General features: G+C 24.9%; 2 protein-coding genes and 1 long non-coding RNA gene across 3 annotated transcripts; all 3 read left to right on the top strand.

Moving 5' to 3' along the window:
- The first annotated feature begins 2,386 nt into the window (after window positions 1–2,386).
- LOC126899982 (NAD-dependent protein deacetylase sirtuin-1-like) lies at window positions 2,387–13,695 on the top strand. Its single transcript, XM_050675313.1, has 12 exons — window positions 2,387–2,630; window positions 3,512–3,626; window positions 4,069–4,187; window positions 4,249–4,364; window positions 4,427–4,549; window positions 4,905–5,098; window positions 5,266–5,372; window positions 5,458–5,718; window positions 12,013–12,130; window positions 12,196–12,285; window positions 12,398–12,609; window positions 12,674–13,695. Exons 1-12 carry the CDS (start codon window positions 2,480–2,482, stop codon window positions 12,808–12,810), a joined length of 1,743 nt encoding a protein of 580 aa, XP_050531270.1. The 5' UTR covers window positions 2,387–2,479; the 3' UTR covers window positions 12,811–13,695.
- Window positions 10,091–11,031, top strand: LOC126899997 (uncharacterized). The gene is made up of 2 exons (XR_007702775.1): window positions 10,091–10,400; window positions 10,771–11,031. It is a non-coding gene; the product is annotated as an uncharacterized LOC126899997 (long non-coding RNA).
- A 3,385-nt stretch (window positions 13,696–17,080) lies between the features above and the next one.
- On the top strand, window positions 17,081–22,047 carry LOC126899991 (carboxypeptidase E-like). The gene is made up of 10 exons (XM_050675325.1): window positions 17,081–17,243; window positions 17,331–17,590; window positions 18,143–18,339; window positions 18,577–18,732; window positions 19,549–19,715; window positions 19,805–19,941; window positions 21,196–21,335; window positions 21,427–21,553; window positions 21,701–21,849; window positions 21,930–22,047. Exons 1-10 carry the CDS (start codon window positions 17,227–17,229, stop codon window positions 21,975–21,977), a joined length of 1,398 nt encoding a protein of 465 aa, XP_050531282.1. The 5' UTR covers window positions 17,081–17,226; the 3' UTR covers window positions 21,978–22,047.
- The last annotated feature ends 764 nt before the right edge of the window (window positions 22,048–22,811 follow it).

The raw sequence follows: 22,811 nt of genomic DNA, 5'->3' as shown, positions 1-22,811 counted from the left end.
AGAATTTTTTTTTGAAAATTATTGCATCAAGCCATTTAAATTTTTATATACGTTAAAAGCATAATAAATATACAACTACTTCATTATATTTATAATTTCTCCGTAAAAATTACAATATTAAATTATTGAATATCAATTTCATACTAAATTTAATTACTATAATTAGTATTTATTCATATATCATACTTTTAAATCAAAGAACTATTAATCAGAATATAATTTAGGAAATAGTAGTTGATGTTGCTTTTGTAATTATCTACCAATTTCTTAGAATTAAATGCTATCTCCAGATTTGCATCGAAGTGTTTTTTAGGAATGATTTTATTTACTGACAGATATCATCTATACTTGTCCGATGTCACGTACATACTATGCCGCGACCCCATGTGCTTCCGTTTTTTTTTGTATCCAAATATCCTACTGAGGAACTCTTGTTCAAAACTAGCTAGTTTATTTTCATTTGTTTTCGTAGTCATCTAAGCTCCGCTAGAATATAGTGCATCTGGTTTCACTAGCACTTTGTATAATTTATTTTTTCTTTAGTAACTACATGGTTGGGTTTATATTAACTTAATAAAGTTAATAATAAGATAATTTTCATAATTATGAAAATAAATTACATTAATCCTAAAAAATATATTTTAGTATATTATCAATAAATTTATAATTAATAATATAATAAAAAATCAGTGTTGAGAAGGAACTAGTTCCAAAAGGAACGGATTCCTGGAACGAGTTCTTTTTGAAGTAACGATGCTAGGAACTGCTTCCTTTTAAAATAAAGGAACGAGGAAAATGAACAAATTCCATTTTTTAAGGAACGTGAACGGAAATTACAGTTCCTAAAAATTTTTATAAACATGTTTAAGTGTAGTTTTCTTCGTATCTAGACATTAAAATATTAAGGTATTTTTAGTTGACTTTTGACAATGGAAGTCCCCTATATACCCAACCGAGATCGTAGGATGTTTAAATGAATCAATTGACTATAAATAGAGTTATTATCACATGTAGGTATACAGTAAATATTTAATATATGTTTACCAGTAGAGAAAAATACAACTTCAAGTTCTCGTATTGAAGAGTTAGAATTATTCTTAAAATGCCAGTCGAAAGACTTGACTGTGTTACTATTGTACCCTGCAATATTAAAAGTATTTTTAGAATTTAACACACCCCTTCCATCTAGTGCTCCTGTTGAGCGACTGTTTTCGACAGGTTTCAATGTGATGACACAAAAACGCCATAAATTGAGTGATTCACTTTTTGAAAAATTAGTTCTATTAAAATAAAACAAATTTGGTATATAAAATGAAAATTTTGTTTTGTTTTAATAGGACTAATAATTCTCAAATTTGTAATTAATGTGTGTGTTAAATACTAAAAATACTTTTAATATAATACTATTAAATAGTAAAACTGTAAATAAGTAGTTGTAAATAGTGTAAATAGTTGTTAACTGTACAAATTTTTTACAGTTGACAGCTATAAGTCTAATAATAAGAAATATGCATTATTACAATGTTATAATATTTAAAACTACACCTGTAATGTGTAGCATTTTAATTATTATAGTAGTTATTTATATTCTGATTTAAAAGATCAGTAGTATAGTTATACATTTTTATTACAGAATGATGTAATTGTTTTTGTGTAGTTACTAGTTATAAAACATTATTAAACATATTTATTTATGCCTTTTGATTTAAATATGCCATATAATCTAAAAATTCATAATAAAAATAAAAACAATTTTTTAAATAACTTGGTTACATAAAAGGAACGAAGAGTGGAACGAGTTCTTATTTTGGAGGAACTGGATCTGGAACAAGTTCCTTCTTAATATAAAGAACTAGGATCTGGAACGAGTTCATATTTTAGAAAATGAACGGGGAACGGAACGAGTTCCATTTAAAAAGGAACTTTCCCAACACTGTAAAAAATAATTAGCATAATCAATGGTAGAGTTTATAAACTACCAGATTTTTTTTATATAATCACTAAAAATGACTAAAACATTGATTTACTAGCTTTTTTAGTTTTGAAACAATTAAAGGAATTGATTTATAGTCATTAAATTTTTACCCCCTTGTAAAAATTAGTTCGACGTCTCTACCATGACTTTTAATACCACTCAACAGCTAATCATAATCCACTAATAAGCCAGGAATTGCTTTAACTACCTTTTTTATTTTACAACAAAGGAGTTCAGTTAGTTCAGTTAGAGCTCGGTTGGGTCAAGTCGACAGATTTAAAGATATATAAAATAATTTAAAAAAAAAGCGGTAAAATATTAGAATATTTTGTTGGTTACACTGTAATAAACAAATTCCTCATATCTCATGAAGTTGGCTAAATCAACGAAAATGAATCATGATTGGTCGATGATCAGTGGCGTCAGAGCAATTGTGCCGTACGAAGGCTCGTTGTTGCCGCGTCGCCGACTCCTCCACACCCTCACACTACTACTAACCGCGTAATGGCGTCCGACAACGGTGACTTTGACACGGATCTCGCCGCGGCACCTGCAAAACGCATGAGGTACTCGTTTGCCGACGAAATCGCCGAGAATTCTCAATACCAAAATTACGGACATCGGTTCACAGGGTTTTCGTCCGGTGATTCCTATGGTAAGTTCTTAAAAAAGCTAAATTTTGGAATTCGCGGTAAGTTAAGACGCATTACAAATATGGCGGATTTCTCTTTGTATTTGTCACACGTCAGGCGGACATTTTGACGGGCGTCTACCTCTCCCCCCCGTTCATCTCTCATCTATTACAGTTATTAAATATTTGATTACATGAGTGATGTCACCATTTTTTTTTTTCACAAACTATTTGCTTAATTTAAATAAAACGTTTATTTTCTAATTTTGATTTACTCATATACATTTAATATTTGTTAATGTCTTTCTGTATTATCAACAATATTTATATCAATTTCTTGATAATCTTTTTATCTCTTATCAAATTTCCGTTTATCAAATTATTTAAAATTATATTAATTTTTTATTTAACAATTATTTTACATAGTAACTATTAGTTTCTTTGAGAAGAGGCCTAAATCAATAAAATTGATAAAATTAACTCAAGTTTCTTTTTTTGGAGACCTAAGATACAACTAGATGATTTTCAGTATAAATCATATATCTTACGTTTATGAAATTTTTTGAGATTTCGTTTGATAATAATTAAAAAGTGTTAAAAATAAAATTAATATTTCAATTTTAGATAACTCTTTATTGAATTATTTATAACTTAAATATATATATTATATCGAATTACTAAGTAATTTTAATTAAGGTTTCTTAAACTGTTAATAAAAATTTTTGTTTTCACAATTACATATTTTATAGTTTGCAATTTTTAATATTTCAAAGTTATAATAATTATGGNTTATAGTTTGCAATTTTTAATATTTCAAAGTTATAATAATTATGGAGGTTGTTGATAGATTTATAGTTTCTTTTATATTATACTATTTTAATTAAATCATTTCATTTTACTTTCAGCTAACAATTTATCATACAAATCATTAGACACATTATCACCAAACTATTTAAAACCATCTTCACCAAGACCGTTGATTATGTCATCAAGCTTACCTGAATCTCCAGAAGACTCGAGGTAATCACTTGATTATTTAAACAGTATTTTCTATTTTGCTCTTTCTTGCTCTATTAATTTAAATTTTATAAAACTCATAAGGCTATAAAAGCATTTTTTTATATATTTCTTTAAATTTAAAATAAACTATAAATTATAATTCATGGTGAAATTAATATATTTTATGATGCAAGAATATATTGATGGACTACTTAATGTTTAGTATATATTTGCATTAAAATATGTTGGATCACCCTATAAAAGTTGACTCTTTAAAATTAATTAATTGTATGAATTTTTCTACATATAAATAATGTTTATCCCATTACCTCTTAAAAAAATTATATAACTACATATGATAATAACAGTTTTAAATTGTTGAGTTTTATAAATGTTAAATACTATGAAGATATTTTTCCCATTTATCTTTAAAAATTTTCTTAATCATAATTTTAATTTTCAGCTTATTTGATGAAAGTTCTGATAATAAAGAAGAAGGTGAAGATGATGATACTTCTTCTACTTCAAGTTCAGATTCAAGTACACAGTCAGATAACTTAGATTCTGAAAAAGAACCACCAGGTAATTATTAAACCATAAATAGTCCTAAAAAAAACTTACACATTTTAATGTTTTTTTATAGGTTCAATGAGTTGGGTTCAAAGACAAATAATGAATGGAATTAATCCAAGACGATTATTGCATCAAGTATTTGGAGCTACTGTACCATCACAGTTAGAAGACATTACATTATGGAGGGTAGGGTTAATTTATTCTTTGGTAAATCAGTTGCTTTATAATGTTAAAAAATTTTATTTTAGATTATTTTAAGTATGACTGATGATTGCCCCGTGCGAAATAAATTACGTGATGTCAGTACATTAGATGATGTTATTAGGCTGCTGAAATCAAGTACGAGAATTATGGTTCTAACAGGAGCAGGAGTAAGTACCTTAGATAAATAATAATTATACAATTTATAATGCTACAATCCAATTTTATAAGATATTACTATTAATGGATAGCACTATAGATTAATGGATTTTATTGTAAAAATAACAATTCTTCTATTTGAAACTTCTACAGAACATTTAAAATAGTAAAAAATGTAATGATAAAAATTTCAAAAACTTACATTTTTTTTTGTATCTTCTTATATGTATTGTACACTACTACTAACAATTTGTCATAATATAATCTTACATAATTTGTATTCTGTTAACAAACATACATAAATTTTGAAATAATAATAGTTATACTGAAGTATAATTTATAGTTATGGAATTATTTATTTTTAAGGTTTCAGTTTCTTGTGGTATCCCAGATTTTCGTAGTCATAATGGAGTTTATGCTAGACTAGCTACAGAATTCCCTGATTTACCTGATCCACAATCTATGTTTTGTATTGATTATTTTAGAAAAGATCCAAGACCCTTTTTCAAATTTGCAAGAGAAATATATCCAGGGCAGTTTAAACCATCTCCATCTCACCAGTAAGTATTTTACATAGTTTATTTTTCAAGTTCTTTTAAAGTATAAAAAGTAGAGAATAAAAATCTGTGTTTATATTCTTCATCATAATTAACGTATTTTATTTCATATTGAACATTCTGTTTAAATATTATAAACAAAAATTAAACCCTTCTATTTATTATTAAAGATTTATCAAAGCCTTAGAAAAAAAAGGACGGCTTTTAAGAAACTATACACAAAATATTGATACTTTAGAGCAAGTAGTAGGCATTGAAAAAGTGATTGAATGCCATGGTATGTTAAAATAATTTTATAAGAGATATTAGCTATTAAAATACATTACTATTTTTAAACTGATCAAATAAAATTGTATCTTTAGGTTCATTTGCTACTGCATCTTGCACTCAGTGTGGCCACAAAGTTTCAGCAGATACTATAAAACCTGATGTGTTTGATCAAAGGATCCCCAGATGTCCTATATGTGTGGATAGTGGTGGAATAATGAAACCTGATATAGTGTTTTTTGGTGAAGGTTTACCTGATAGTTTCCACAAAGCAATTGAAGAAGATAAAAATAATTGTGATTTGTTAATAGTGATAGGATCTTCACTAAAAGTACGCCCTGTTGCTCGTATTCCCAGTAAGTTCTACATAACTTGCTTTAGTTTAATATATCAATAAGGTATTTGATTGAAATGTTAATGGAAGGCAAGTAGTGAATTATGTTCTTTTTATCATTAAGAATCACTCTGCTGCACTCTTCTCAACACCACTAGTAAAATGTTTATAACTTAAAAATTTTTGGTTCAAAAGTTGATTACTGACTAAAAAAAGTCACTTTCTTAGTTAGATATTTTTCTAACATTTAAGTTAGTAAAAAACGGTAGCACAGTGGGGTCGAGGCACAGTGTGGACGAGGCATAGATGGGACAAGTATAGATGATATCTGACAGTGATTAAAATCACTATCATAAGAAACGCTTCGATGCAAATCTGTAGATAGTGTTTCCTTTAGAGAAATTGGTGAAATATTTTAAAAGCAACATGAACTCTTATTTCTTTAATTATATCCTGATTAGTAGTTCTTTGATTTTAAAATATAATATATGAATAAATACTAATTATAGTTTTTAAATTTAGTATGAAATTGTGTTGCCAGCTATGATGTATGGTTCATAGTGTTGGGCGGTTGATAAGAAAGTAGAGCAGAGAATAAGTGTAGCAGAGATGAGAATGCTTAGTTGGATGAGTGGAGTGACTAGAGAAGATAGGATAAGGAACGAGCATATAAGAGGAAGTATAGGTGTTGCGTCAATCGTGGATAAGATGACAGAAAATAGACTTAGATTGTTTAGTCATGGTATGAGGAAAGAANGTAGTCATAGATAGTCATGGTATGAGGAAAGAAGAATCGATAGCTGTAAGAACAGTTATAGAAATGAATGTTGAAGGAAGAAGAGATAGAGGAAGACCAAAAAAGAGATGGAGGGATGCTATTGAATGCGATTTGAGGACAGCTGATGTGAGCGTAGAAGATGTGGGAGATCGTGTCAAGTGGAATCTTAGGATAAGGGTGCCCGACCCCAAGTAGTTGGGATTAAGGCAAAGAAAAAGAAAAATATTACCAGAAATTCCGGTGGCAATTGACATAATATGATTGTTATTTCGGAATGTACAATTTAGCGTTTAGTTGGGTTTAAATAATATAGCGTCAAATCAATTACCTACTCTATTGCTTGTATCTCAATATACACTACACTTTAATGATACAATAAATAAATAAACTCACACATACACACATATACATTTATAACATTGTGTCTAATGTAAGTATAACATGATAAAAAGTAACCGTAAAATGAAAAAAATGGAATATAAATTTTATTACTCATATTAAATGTAATGTAACTCGAAAAATATTTGTTTAAATGAAAAAATATAAGATTATATTTTTATTTATAATTGTCTTTTAAACAACTTTTGTGCGAAACTTTTTTTTGTAAGTTAAATATTTTTTTTTGAGAAAATTAAGAAAGCTCATATTTTTGAACTTTTGCGAGGATTTAAAAAAAAAGCTCAATTCCAATCTTGAGGACTATTAGTATGTCATTATACATATTTTAATTCAACTTTTAAAAAAACAAAATTTTTTCCGCAATTTTTCCTTTGTTGACTGGCCTAGATGTCAATTTTAAACTTGTAATTGAGCTAAAAGTTATGGTAATATATTCAATTTATTTTACTATAAACTTTCATAAATCTTTATCAAAAATTTTTCATCAACTTTAAAGAACCAAAAAAATAGGTTAAAATTGAAAATTTGGACTGATTATTTTTAACATATTAAAAATCAAATCAGTAATAATTTGAAAACAAATTTTTTTTTCTTTTAATTATTATTTTATATATATAATTAGTAATAATATAAAAAATTAGAAGTGATAGAAATAGTCTACTTGCAGATTTGAAAACAACGCGAAAAGTTGATTTAGAAAAGTATATTTTTGCTTCTGATGAAAGTTCCTTGTAGTCCAGTGCATTTTTTTATAGTAACAAACAGTTTTTATTGAAAATTATTGTATCAAGCCCTTTAAATTTTTATACACGTAAAAGTAAAGCAAAATATAACTTCTTTATTATTTTTATAATTTCTCCGTTTAAATTACAATATTAAATATCAATTTCATACTAAATTTAATAATTATAATTAGTATATATTCAAATATTATATTTTAAAATCAAAGAACTACTAATCATGATATAATTAAAGAAATAAGAGTTGATGTTGCTTTTGGAATAATCCACCAATTGCCTAATTAAAACAAAAAAAAAAAAAGTTTGTTGGGAATTTTTTCTGCTATTCTGCAAAATTACTCCTTCGTTGACTAGAATGAATCATTAAATAGAAAATTTTATGAGAATTAAAACAATGTTATTTTTAAGATTAATATGCAGTCAGAAAGTTTTATAATTATTATTTATTGTAAATTTATCAGAAAAACTCATTATTTTTTGCATTTTTATCGTAATAGAACACTTAAATAGAAATCATAGTAATCATTTCTAAGTAATTTTTGATATTTAAAAAGATTCTACTATTGAAATATCCAGAACTGAATTAATTTTAATGATTTACTTTAACTAAAAAAAAAAAAGTTAATATTTTGAATCCCTCTTGTGGGCAGGTAAAGGGTTAGATTTATAAAAAAAACCAAATGATAGATAAAGACATGCATCTAAATAAAAAAAAATATACTGATTTGGTCATTTTTGATAAAGTTATAACAATTAACAAAGTTATAAGTTTTATACACTGGACTACAAGGAACTTCCATCAGAAACAAAAATATACTATTCTAAATCAACTTTTCGCGATGTTTTAAAATGTGCAATTAGACTTTTTCTATAACTTCTAAGTTTTAATATTATTAAAAAATAGTTTTTACATATAAAAAAAAATAATTAAGAACAAAAAAAATTGTTTTAAATTAATACTGATTTGATATAATATTTAATATTAATTTGATTATTAATAAGTTAAAAATAAGGAAAATGACATATTTAACCAATTTTGTTAATCGTTTAAAGTTGATTGTTGTAAATGTTTATAAAAAAAAAAAAAAATTTATTTTACCATAACTTTTAGCTCAATTGGTAAGTTTGACATTGACATAATTAAATAGAAAATTTTATGACAATTAAAAAAATTGTATCGTTAAGATCAATATGCAGTCAGAAAGTTTTATAATTACTATTTATTGTAAATTTATCAGAAAAGCTCAATATTTTTTTGCATTTTTATGGTAATAGATAACTTAAATAGAAGTAATAGTAATAATTTCCTAGGAACTTTTGTTGTTTGTTGAAAAGATTCTATAATTGAAATATTGAGAACTTAATTAATTTTAATGATTTACTTTAACTAAATGTACCAATCAAAACAAAGTTGTTAAAAAGATTTACTCAATTGAGTTTATTATAAAATTTGATTATATTTGTAAAAATCAATTGTTAATTCAGGAGAAAAAACAATCATTTTTTTTAGAAATGATTTATATAGCAACACGTTAGAAAAAAATTTGAATATTATAGTCTAATAGTAGCACACACAAACAGAGTAATAAAATTATTAAATTACAAAGTAAAATGATTTAATTTTGTAGTTGAAACCTATCATATCAAACTTCATTCGTTAATAAATATTTTGAAAACATTAGAAATTAATGATTTTAATTGTCTTTATGGAGACGATGTAATAACTAACTGTTTAATTGATAAATTAGAATTTTTTTTTCAATTTTTGAGAGTAATATCTTCAACTAGATACGAATTGTAGTAATTTGACGTATTGTTGAAAAAAGTAGGTCAAGTTAGAGCAGAGAAAATAAATGATAGTCACAAAAAAATATCTTCTCGGCTTTGCATCGAAGCGAAAACTTAAAATATAGTAAAATAATTTTAATACGAATAAGAAATTTCTTCTTGCAAGGGGCGACTAAAGTGATGGGATCCTTGATCTTTATTGAAGTTATTGAATCTAAATGTGATAAAAATCAAACGAGTTAAAATTTATACTAACTTAAAAAGAATTAAGAAAAAATGCAAAAAATTCATTGCCATATGCGGGTTGGAACCTCGTACCCCAAGCGTGTAAAACATAAATTTTACCAACTCGGCAACCGTACGTTGCTTCCGGCGGTTGAAAAATTGGCTATTTAAGCTAGTTCAAATTTCAAAGTTATTTTTCTCGACTTAAAAGAAACAAACATATTTAAATAAGTTTAACTATCTATACTATATCAATTTTAATTTATATAATATTTATGAAAATCTGTACTCCCCTTGTCAGGTATTTTAAAATAAAATAAAATACAAAACCCAGAATTTTAACACAAAAATAGCATATTTTTGCATACGGTAGTCATTTTTACCATGAAGACAAATCCAGAGGTCAAATTTTTTTTTTTCACATTAAAGTATATTACATAAGCTTTAATTTAAGATATATTTAAAAGTGTCAGTATTTCCGGAATACTTTCAAAAATTAAATTGAAAATATCGTAGTAACAATACGCATGTTTAAAGTTTTGACCCCCCTTGTTAAAGGGGTATGATCCGATTTACAAAAAAAGCGTGCCAGATGAAAGGGGTATATAAATATTTATTATAAAAAAATAATAATATTGATCCATACATTTTTCCAAAAGTTATATAAAATATAAATTAAATAATATAACATATAAAATCGAGATTTTTTTCACGGAAATCGTACGTTTTTCTTTAACTTTGATGTCCGTTTTCACCACGAAGACAAGTCCAGAGGTCAAATTTTTTTTTTTCAAATTAAAGTATATTACATAAGCTTTAATTTAAGATATATATAAAAGTGTCAGTCTTTCCGGAACATTTTCAAAAGTTAAGTTGAAAAAGTTCTACTTTCTATACGCATTTTAAAAGGTTTGCACCCCCCCTGTATAAAGGGAAATGGTCCGATTTTAAAAAAAAGTATGTCGAATGAAAGAAGTATATATAAAGTATTTATCATTAAAGAATAAAGTTGATTCATGCATTTTTTAAAAAGTTATAGCAACATAATGTTAAAAAATGTAAAATATAATATCAAGAATTTTTTCACAAAAATAGCATATTTTTGCATACGGTAGTCATTTTCACCATGAAGACAAGTCCAGAGGTCAAATTTTTTTTTTTCAAATTAAAGTATATTACATTAGCTTTAATTTAAGGTATATATAAAATTGTCAGTCTTTCCGGAACATTTTCAAAAGTTAAGTTGAAAAAGTTAATTTTTTGTAAAAAAGCTACCATTTTGAAACCCTTCCTGTGGGCTGTTAAAGGGTCAAATGTTCACAAAAATATATAAAATGATAGGTAAATATTTAAGGTATCTATAAAAAAAAAAAATTATATTGATTCGATCATTTTTGAAAAAGTTGCAGCAATTTTAATTAAAAAAAATTGAAAAAATATCGAAAATTAGCGATTTTTAAATTTGTAATTTTTTGGGGCATTTCCCTCGTTTACGGGGAACGAGGGAATTTTTTTCAATTTTTGAGGGTAATGTCTTCGACTAGATACGATTTGTGATCTTTTGACATATTGTTCATCAAAATCGGTCCAGCGAGAGCTGAGATTGAGCGTTCACAGACACAAAAAAAAAAAAAATAAAAAAACACATCATAGTAAAATTAATACCTTCTCAGCTTCGCATCGAAGCTAATATGTGTGTTTTCATTTTAAAAAATTAGATAATGTTCTTTTAAGGGAAAACTGATAATAAAAATGATTGACCACTTAAAAATCAATAAATACTACTTAGATTAGCAAAAAAAATATGTCTCTAAGTTATTATTTTTGAAGAAATCTAGCGATCAATAATAAATTAATCACTCTATATATTTAAGTACTTATTTATCAATTGAGTAAAAGTAAATATTCGAAAACAAATTTGAAGTAAAAATATTATGTTAAAAATAAAAATAGACTAAAGTTATTTTTTTAAATAATTTTTGTATTTTATACTGAAAAAAGACCTAGTAGTTTATTCCCAAATGTATTCTAAAATATTGTCAACTTAAAGAAGAAACTTGCCAAAAGTAATTTTTGTAATTTTTTTTCTATTTGTGAATATATTTACTTATTACTACTATTTGCTGTACAAACATAGTACAAAATTGTTTCTTATAAATATAACTTATCAAATTAACCAATCATTGTTAATAAGTTATTTCTACTTACAGTAATATGTAACATATATCTTAAAGATATGTGTAACATATACTAGTTTTTAGACGTACATATTAACTTATCTTAAATTGAGTTTCCTCAATTTAAATGAAAGGAAAACAACTTTATTTTTGAAATATATTATAAAACTTGTATATAAGTATAGTAAAACTATATAATTAATTTTTAGGTATGTTGAATAAACATGTGCCACAAATATTAATCAACCGTGAAAGACTTCCTCATATGAATTTTGACGTTGAACTTCTCGGTGATAGTGATGTTATAGTTGATCACCTATGTCGCATGTAATTAACTATTATCAACAATTTTAAGCTTAAATACAGTAATAATTAATACATTTTTGTGACAGGCTTGGTCCAGATTGGTCTGATATCTATTGGTGTAAAGAACAACTTACAGAAACAAAAGTTTTAAACTTTCCTAAATCATCTCCAAGAAGGTATTTATTTAATTTTTATTATATTTAGATTGATAATTAAAATTTAAAATTATTAATGATCAATAAAGTTATTTAATATGTGATAATGTTTATAAATTTTTGCTATCTTTAGTCCTAATTTATCAATTGATGATACTGCCCAAAATGAAATGAATACAGACTCACGTGATAGTGCCAATAGCATGTCTTTATCCCTTAACGATGATAGATATACTGCTAGCTCATCAACTAGCGAGCAACGTAATTTATCAACAGACTCTACAAGAGATAGCGGTATTGATTCAGATGATCCTCAAAAAACTAGTCTAGCATCCTATTTACCAAGTAGTGAAAATATAATTGAATTTCTTTTTTCACCAATTATTAAATTATTATTTATCAATTTCAGCAAACACTTATTATATGTTAAAGAAAAGACGATACATGTTTTCTGGTGCTGAGGTAGATCAAGATGAAAATGAAATTGATGAAGATTGTCAAACAGAATCTGATTCTAGCGAAAAATCTGAAGTACCATTTAATTAAAACACTGTTTTCATAGATATATATTATTAGCTCAATTGTTACTTATCGCAAGTTATTTATATATGATCACCTTTGTTCAACAATTTGATATTTCTGAACTTGACCTATTTTTTAATTAATATACATATAACTTCTTTTTATTTTGTATTCCTTAATATTTCTTAAAATATCTTTTTATTATTCTTATAGATGTAATATTATTTTTTTATCAATTTAAAATTCTTTCCTTTTTTATATTTGTATAAACAAAATAAGTACTAAATAAATATGTATTTATATATATATGTTATATATATATAGATTTGTATAATTTTTCTTACATGAAATACCCATTAACTCTCTTAAAAATAAATAATAGTAATTAACCCTAATATTAGTGAATATAAAAATAATGGTAAATTATTAAGGAATGACATAATAATCAGAAATTATTGTCCTTGTTTTTATTAAGTTTTTAGGAATAAATATATTTATAATTAATTTTTTTATATTATAATAAACATTAAGGATTTCCATATTAAGTATATCTAATAAAATTGGAAATATTTATTCTTTAAGGGAAACAACTTTATTTTTCAAAATATTGTACATAAAATGTTTCGGTAAATTTGTCAGAAATAATTATAAATTATGTGAAGCAATAATCTTTTGATATACTAATAATTGTATTATATATTAAATCTTTGCTTACATGAAATCCTAAATATTTAGTTTCTATAAGAGTTTCTGTTTAAACTCGCTTGTATTTGTTTAAATGTTGGAAGTCAAAGAATTTACTAATGCTACATATTATGTTAATATTTTTCATAATGGTAAAATGTAAAAAAAAAAAAAAAATTAAAGCTAGATGAATTTTCCATAGTTTCAAAATAACATTTCAGAGAATACAGACCATTTAAAAACAAATGTTGAGGTCTTAATTTTTAGACTAAGATCTTTATTTAACAAAATATTTTTAAGGAGTAGGACTTCAATTAAATTTTATTTTTAGATAATACTTTTTATGAAAAAGATTCTGATATTTGTTGTCCATATAAAATTTGGTAATTAATTTGTTATATAAATAAAATAATTTTTTTTATTTTGTGAATTCAATGTCTCATTAACACTTAAAATTTGTAGGTGTCACTCATTTGGTTGTGCGAGTTAAAATATATTTATAGTTTGTATAAATAAATATTATTATTTGTATTTACTTTAAAAAATTATAAGCAATACTTAAGTAAATTTTCAAGTAATTTTAATTATTATTTATGTAAAATAGTTATTATACTATTGTTATCAAAAAGTATAATTAGTGCTTTAGATTTAAATTAATCTAATAAATTTAAAGATGATGTTTTTAAGTATATTGTTATTTATTTGTACTAAAGTAGTGGAATAATCTACAGTTGCAATTTTTTATAATAGAATCTATATATATAGGTATGTATTGTAGCTTCAGTTTCTTCATTACCTTAAAAATGTCATTCTCTAGTTACTTCCCCGAGACCCCATATAGATCTTAATCCGTCCTCGGATAAAATAAAATTGCTTAATTGATTCCGTTTTCTTGATTCATTAAGGAAAAGGAAAGATACGACTATTCGTTTGCTTGATTCAAATGTGACCTATTTATAGGAGAAGTTACCACAAAATATTTTTTTTATTGAGTAGGAAATTATTCGAGTTTTTTGGTATCAGCATATTTACTAGTTGATATTACTTGACCTTTGTAATTTTGAAGTCAAATTTTACATAAAACCTTAGGATATTTTGATGTTTCTAATTATTATTAGAATGTTTAATTTTATAATTCATATTTGTAAGTAGACATCTTTCTACATATTTATCACTAATTGATGATTATTCTTATTTATAATTAAACATAAAAGGAATTATTTTGGTAAAATAAAATGAGGGAGGAATGTGATCCCTATTAAATTTTAGAGGTATCTAATACTTTGTCGTAATATATTTTTGTTACTTCAGTGTATTATTACAGGTACTTGCCAGTTGGGTCATTTATAATGCCTTAATAAAAGAAACTTTAATCATATCTTTTCATATCTACTTGTCTTAATTGCTCTAAGCTTTCGGACTGTACAACGCAGATAGAACCTCGATGCTATTCCAACTGAACCCCAAATATCCAAACTTGGTCAATACACATCCATACACTCTCATTTTTGCATTACTACAACCTTTACAATTACTAACTTTTCAAAAATATGTTAGAACGTTTTATAATAGATATAAGATAGAAAGGGATCGAATTCCTCCGCGACCACTTACTTTACATTTACGATAAATTCATCAATCTTAGCATATGTATTTCACTTTATTATTAATTAAAAAAATTAATTTCTATGGTTATAAAAATATTGTAGTTTCTCATAATATTTATAGTATGCTTAATCAAATTAAATATTTATTTTGATTAAAGTATAGTACTAATTTTTAACCTATTCAAATAATTTAATTTTTATTACGCCTTTGTTATACTAATTGTTTTGTAATGTAGTCTCTAAAAATGGTATTGATTAGTACATCAATCGGATGTAATAATCAATACAAGTATGTATTTTCAAGTATGTAAATAATGTCAACTAAGACTAAAGAAAGTTCAAGGAAATAAGAGAAATTGATACAAATAATTCATGAACTTATTTAGATTATTTACATACATGAATATATCTGTAAATTTTATAAATAATACATCAATCCATGAAAACTTTAATAAATCCAAATTCATAAACGTAGGTATTTAATGAGAATTTTAATACATCTTTGTAGGATGTGTTATTTGTAATTACAAAGATAAATTAAAAAATATTAGATAAAACAGTAACATACTTAATTATGTGTGTCTAAAGATCATATCCACGAAAATGATTCAAATTTTTAAATGACACGTAAAACTAAATTAAATAACATTTATTATAATTTTTAAATTATTTTATGATTGTGTATTTTTAATATAAAAATTGTTGTTGACTTTTTTTGCTCATAATTAGCTTAAAATTAATAAACAATTAAAATATGAATAAACCTCATAGGCGTTGGTTAGGGAATAGGGAACTTGACCTCTAATTTACAATTTTATGTCACCCACGAAATGTAGCAAAATTATATGCATTGTTTTATAAAAATTAATTTTTGCGGGACAAAAACTTTAATTTTCCCCCTCTTACAAATTGAATGCCCTGCGCATATCCCCACCATTGCCACCTTTCAAATATGTCCCTGCATATATATTAATACAAGTAATGATTATTACAATTAAAGTAACATATTAGTAATAAATATCGTAAAAGTAAAATATTATGAATCAATAATGTAAATTTAAAAAGAAAATAAAAATCAAGTTTTCTCTAAGTTTTATCTTAACAACTAAATGGGAAACCATCATATTATTTAAAATAAATAACACATTTTAAGTTTTTCAGTTTTGTAAATATAATTGAGTAATATTGCATAAATAAAAATATTAAATTTAATTTAAAGTTTATTAGGAAAATTTTTTGGTATAATTAAAATAATTTTACTTAAATTTTCTATATGTATAATATAAATTTAAAGTACTTGTAAACATCTAAATTTAGTCATACAAATTCACTAAGTTAGTAGAATTTTGAAAATTATTCTTTATCTTAATTTTAAAGTTAAAAAGTTACAATAATTACATTTAAATATGCAAATTCACAAGTATTGGTGAATATTAGAGTACTTAATATTTTTACTTATATATTTTTTTCAAATTAGAATTTTTATCAGCAATCTTAAATTACTCTCTAATTTTTGGTGTAAAAATATCCTTTATCACATTAATATTACAGAATAATTATAGAAAAATACATTATTACATTGCACCACATGTATTTAAAANATCCTTTATCACATTAATATTACAGAATAATTATAGAAAAATACATTATTACATTGCACCACATGTATTTAAAAAATATGTTAATATTATTTTTTTATATGCGTTTTAAATTTTTGAAACTTAGATTTTTGTTTAAAACTATATTTACGTTTTTTTACTTATAAAGTATACTTTGTTTCTTTAAACTCTTAATTATTTTTATTTAATTGTATTTTTTTGAATATTAATTAATTTAAATGAATTGGTAGAAGTTAAGTTGTGTTATTTTATCATTTAATGCAAAGGGTTTCCACAGGTTTTACGTCATCAGTGACAAATCAATATACCGCGTATTCTACGCGCGATAAAAACTTACCACCCATAGAATTGTTTGGAGCATGCTCAGTTTGTGAGCTTATGGTTTCATTCTATAGTTATAAACCTGTCAAGACTAAAACATACACACGGATTTAAACATTGTCTCTGCTCTATATAATTCGCTCAAATTTCACAGTGCGATTTAATAATTATGCTTATAATTATGAATTGACGGTAATACATGTAATATAATGATCAAATCGCCCAGGTATGAATAAAATTATTATGGTTCTGAGAAATTAATGCATTTTTTACTAAATAAATTTTTAATAATATTTTTTATATCTTGTTTTAGAATGTTTCTTCTAATGTCCCTTGTTTGGGCCTTGTGGTTAATGATTATTTCTATGGCCAATGGAGCTACTACTGGAATACGGGAGCAAGCCGTTTTTAAATTTAAACATCATAACAATAAGGAAATGTATGAGACTTTGTTAACAATACACAAAAAATGCCCAAGAATTACTAGTGTATACAGTCTGTCAGAAACTTCTGTTGAAGGTCGCCCTCTAATGACTATTGTATTCTCATTACATCCTACATTGCACAAGCCAAGTAAGATCCTATTATGGATAAAAAGATGTTGTATAACAATATAAAAATAATAAATTTAATGACAAAAAAACATGATTTCTTAAAAAAAACCTATTCGCGTGAATATTTCGTCTTTATTAGCACGTTTAAGGAAATTAAATTTATAACCAGTAGAATGTAAACAACCTTTTAGGATTTAATTATCAGACTTTAACTTAATACTTAAATAGACTATTTTTTGTTTATTTATGTTCATCATCTAGATTGTTTTACTTGTGAAGGAATTTCTTCATAAAAATATTCAAAAGAGACATATATTATTTGTATATTTATTATAATATATTTTTAGATATAATATTATTAGGAATAGATATTCCTTATACTTACAAGTTAATTTTCAAAAAGAAAGTTTTTTAGTTCATAAATATTTTTATTTTGACTTTTTACTAAAAGATCGTTCTTAATAATTTTAAATTATTAATTTAATTTTTATTTATGAAGGTAATTTTAATGAAGTTCCTAAAATATATAAAGTTTCAACATTAGAAAAATACCAAACTAACTTTTTTACAGTGGTCCCTGAATTTAAGTATATAGCTAACATGCATGGAAATGAAGTACTAGGAAGAGAACTATTACTTAAATTAGCCGATTTCCTATGTGAAGAATTTCTTGCTGGTAACGAAGAAATTGTTAAGCTAATAACTAAAACTAGGATACACCTAATGCCATCAATGAATCCTGATGGATGGCAAAAATCAACAGATGACGTATGATATATGTCAACATTTTAATGCAGTATAAGCATAGGCGATCATCCAAGATGTTTAAGACTTGATCCATCCCTCCTAAAATTTTTGAGGTCTAAATATTAAAAAAAAAAAACACTAATTAGCAAAAAAAAACGGAACTTTTAATTAAATTTTAATTAATTTTCATGATATGATCGCCTATGGGTGAGTGATTAATTTTATAACATTGTTTAATTCTTTTTATAACATCTAAAGGGAGGAAGCAATTACCTAGTGGGAAGAGATAATGCGGCTGGGGTAGATTTAAATAGAAATTTTCCAGACTTGGATCGCATAGTATACGACAATGAAGCATACTATAAAGATATTAACAATCACTTAATGCAAATGTTAGATCATTTGCAATTTCCGGTATGTAATATAATAAAATAAATTAAATACCTATTAATTTTAAATGAGTTTAAAACTAATTAACAAAAGAAAAAGATAGTCATTTCAAATTTTTCATCTAAATTGAACTAATTTAAAATAATTTTACTTCTTTAAATTAATTTACCAGACTAAATTTAAGTTAAATACACTATTAAAATTTTTATTTACTTATGAATCATATGCATTTATAAATGTTTTTAAGTTATTCCGAACACACAATTAGCCAGTAAAAATTTTTATTAATTAATATTTAATAGTGTGAAAATTTAATAATGTGTTGTTACCGAGATTATAATTTGGGGGTGGTAAAGAGGTGTTTATATCCCCTAAAACGAAAAACATTTCCAAGCTACTATATAATCTGAAGACAAAGTTGCACTTTGGAACTTTTTAAAGTGGCTCAAACAAAATTTATAAATGCATATATTTCCGGTCCTTAATTATAAAATTAGACATTTTTTTTCTAAAAAATCTTTCTGTTGTGTAAAATATATTACGATTTTTTTGGTGCTCATAATAAACATAGGCCCAACTAGAACACAATTTTTGAGGATGTTAAATTAATTTTTCCATCACACTAAATTTTTACATATATATATGTATATATATTATAATTATACAATAATCATAATTAATAATATACAATTTTCTAAATATTTGGAGGTACTAAGCCCCTCTATCCCTCTCTAATTACGCTTATGACAATAAATAATTGCTAAGTCTTTAAATAATTATACTTTTATGTATATTTATATACATATGTTTAATATATTTCATGAATTTGTATGCGTTTAGATACAACCAGAGACAAAAGCTGTAATGAAATTGATTATGTCCATACCATTTGTAGCATCTGCAAATCTCCACGGAGGTGATTTAGTCGCAAACTATCCATATGATGCTAGTAGGTATGGAAACGTACAAGGTGAATATGCTAAAAGTCCAGATGATGATACATTCAGGTTTGTTAGTTTTAATATATTCTTAAAAGTCTATATATTTATAGATATTGTAGACAATTTTTTTTATATCAGTTTCTATTTTTTTCCAGATGGTTAGCTCTATCATACGCAAATCAACATGCTGATATGGCTAACGCTAATAGATTACCATGTAGAGGAGGTGATATAAATTTTGGTAAAGAAGGTGGTATAACAAATGGTGCTAAGTGGTACAGTGTCAGAGGAGGTAAGAAACCATCGAACAAAACTTTATCGAGTAACACTATATTACTACTACCATAATATACAAATAGTATAATTAAAAATTTATACTAAAATGTGCTTAGGTTTTTCATTGAATTTTCAGAAAAATCATACCAAAAGAAAAATTATTGTCTCTTATATATTTTTTATTAAAATTTCGTTAAGAATATATTTATGAAACTATTTTAGCAAAATGAAAACAACTAACACATTTTTATGGAAATTTTGCGATTTTTGGATTTATAGTCGAATAACTCATAGAAAAATTACTGTCGGAACGTTTTTCTTTTTAAACCATAACTTACTCTTAAAAATCTTTAATTTAATGTAGATTAAAAGTTGTCAGACATTCCAGAACATTTTCAAAAATTGATATAATTTTTCTATTTTTTGTTTTATTAATATTTCACTATTATATGTTATTTTCTTTTTAATTTTCTCTGAATGTTGAAAATCTTAATATTTACATAACAACGCATCGTTACTGATATGTCGGAACATTTTAAAAAATTGAGTTGAAAGACAATTAAATACGTGGATGGTCTTTTTCAAATTATTTCTGACCTTGAATTTTTCATTGGATATACTTCATTAAAATCAATATTTAAAAAAAAAAAATTAAAATGTTAAAAAATTCTTTTTTTATGATAGCGTGATTTTGAGATATATTTTTAGATTTCTAAAATTGAGCGTTTTTTTTCAAAATTGATAGATTTAATTATCAACTATAATAACTATAAATAATTTGCACCGATTTGCATCAATTTATATCTTATAAAATATAGAAGACATATGCACATACACACACACATATATATATACTTATAACATATAACTGCCAAAATTGTATACAGCTTGATCTATGTATATTTAATTTATATTTCAAATAATATTATGGCAACACATATAATAACTAAAACTATTCAATCTAAAATAATCTCTACTAGATATTAAAAAGAAATCATTCATTTATAAATATCTCACATCACTCTAATTAAGTAAAAAAAGGTTTTTCTTTTTATAAAAAAAAAATTGTATTTATTGATATGAGATATTAATGTAATAGAGAAACTCAAACCAGTCGTGATTTGGCATTAAATGAATTTTGTTCAGTATATACCGAATTTTTAACGCTGTTAATAAGAATTTTTTTGCTATGATTTTTATAAGAATAATCTTGCCTCATAATACTATATTGTAATATTACTCATTAACTATGATAAATAATGTACTTTAGGTATGCAAGATTTTAATTACTTGTCGTCTAATGATTTTGAAATAACTTTGGAGTTGGGTTGTGATAAATACACCCCTGAAAACGCATTAGAAAAAGAATGGGAAAGGAACAAAAATGCGCTTATCAATTTAATTTGGCAGGTAATATACTGAATTGTTCATATTAAACTTCAAGATAGTATTATTAAACAATAACATAAATTAACAATATTTTATTTTTTATAATTTTTAGGTCCATATAGGGGTAAAAGGTTTTGTTCAAGATTCTGTTACATTACAACCATTACAAAATGCGTTCATTAGAGTAGTAAACGTGACAAATGGTATTGAGACACCAATTTTTCACGATATAACGTCAGGTAAGATAAATCCACTTATGCAACATATAGGGTGCGTGTCTATAATTTCTCAACATTTTTGGAGAGCCATTTAAAACTTTTTAAACATCTATAACTGTGCCCTTATGGTTTTTTACTTACAAAGAAATAATAGTTGTTTTTGTTTAGTTCAAAATGGTGATTACTATAGACTTTTAACGAACGGAGAATACCGAATTACTGCCTCCGTGGACGGTTATTTGTCAGAAACTAAAATGGTAACAGTGGAAAATAAACAATACAACGAAGCAAAAATGCTAAATTTTGTTTTACAGCCAGTAAGTATTTAAATGCAAAAATTAGTCATGTAATTGTAAATTTTAACGCTACACCTAATTTAAATTTATCGTAATTTTAGATAATTCAACCTCTATTCAATGAACAGCATAAACGACTGGCTTTATAAAATCTATATGTAGATGGAGCATCACACCATGTTTAATTTACTCATGAATTAGTATTACATCAATAAATATACATAATTAAAATTAACATCGAAATGATTAATAAAACTAAACATATATACTGTGCAATGTATTAGATCTATGAAAGATATTATAAAACGATACTTTATGATTTAAATTATTACCTGATAGGAACTTAAATTTGTAAACTAATAACATAGAAATATTAAACAAGTTATGAATAAAATTTAGATATTGTAAATAATTTTTCTATGAAATGAAAAAAAAAATTAACAGTGTTACATTATAAAATAGATTAGATACATTATAACTAGACGCTGTACTGCATCCTGGCGCAAATACAAAAGGGAGTTATAAAAGCAATATTCCCCTTAAAAAATTAGCATTTTTTTAAAACTAGTCTCAGCAGGGCTGTCCTAAAGCTAAAAATATGACCTCCTCTGGTGAAATATTTATTTTTGCTGATTGAATAACTTTTTTAGATTATACTATCTTTTTATTATATTGTGATAGTATTCTCTGAAATTAAAAAATTATCAACTAAAATGATTCAGTTTTACTAAGCAGAGGGTGTGAGATCCCCATACACTATCAAAATTGTCCTGTGTTTCAAGCTAACAGATATATTAAAATGGTTCTCCAACATTACTTGTGCATCATAAGTGCAATTTTAATAATAGAAGCTTAAATATAATTAAATTTTTTTTTTTTTTTGTTCATCAATTTTTATGAAGTTTTGAAATATAACTATTTTAACCAATTAGAAATATTACGCTTTTGAGCTTAATAAAATATTTTATTATTTAATTTTTAGC

Source organism: Daktulosphaira vitifoliae, unplaced genomic scaffold, assembly GCF_025091365.1.
Source record: "Daktulosphaira vitifoliae isolate Bord-2020 unplaced genomic scaffold, ASM2509136v1 Scaffold_1, whole genome shotgun sequence".
Lineage (NCBI taxonomy): Eukaryota > Metazoa > Arthropoda > Insecta > Hemiptera > Phylloxeridae > Daktulosphaira > Daktulosphaira vitifoliae.
This window is presented reverse-complemented; position numbering and strand designations above follow the sequence as displayed.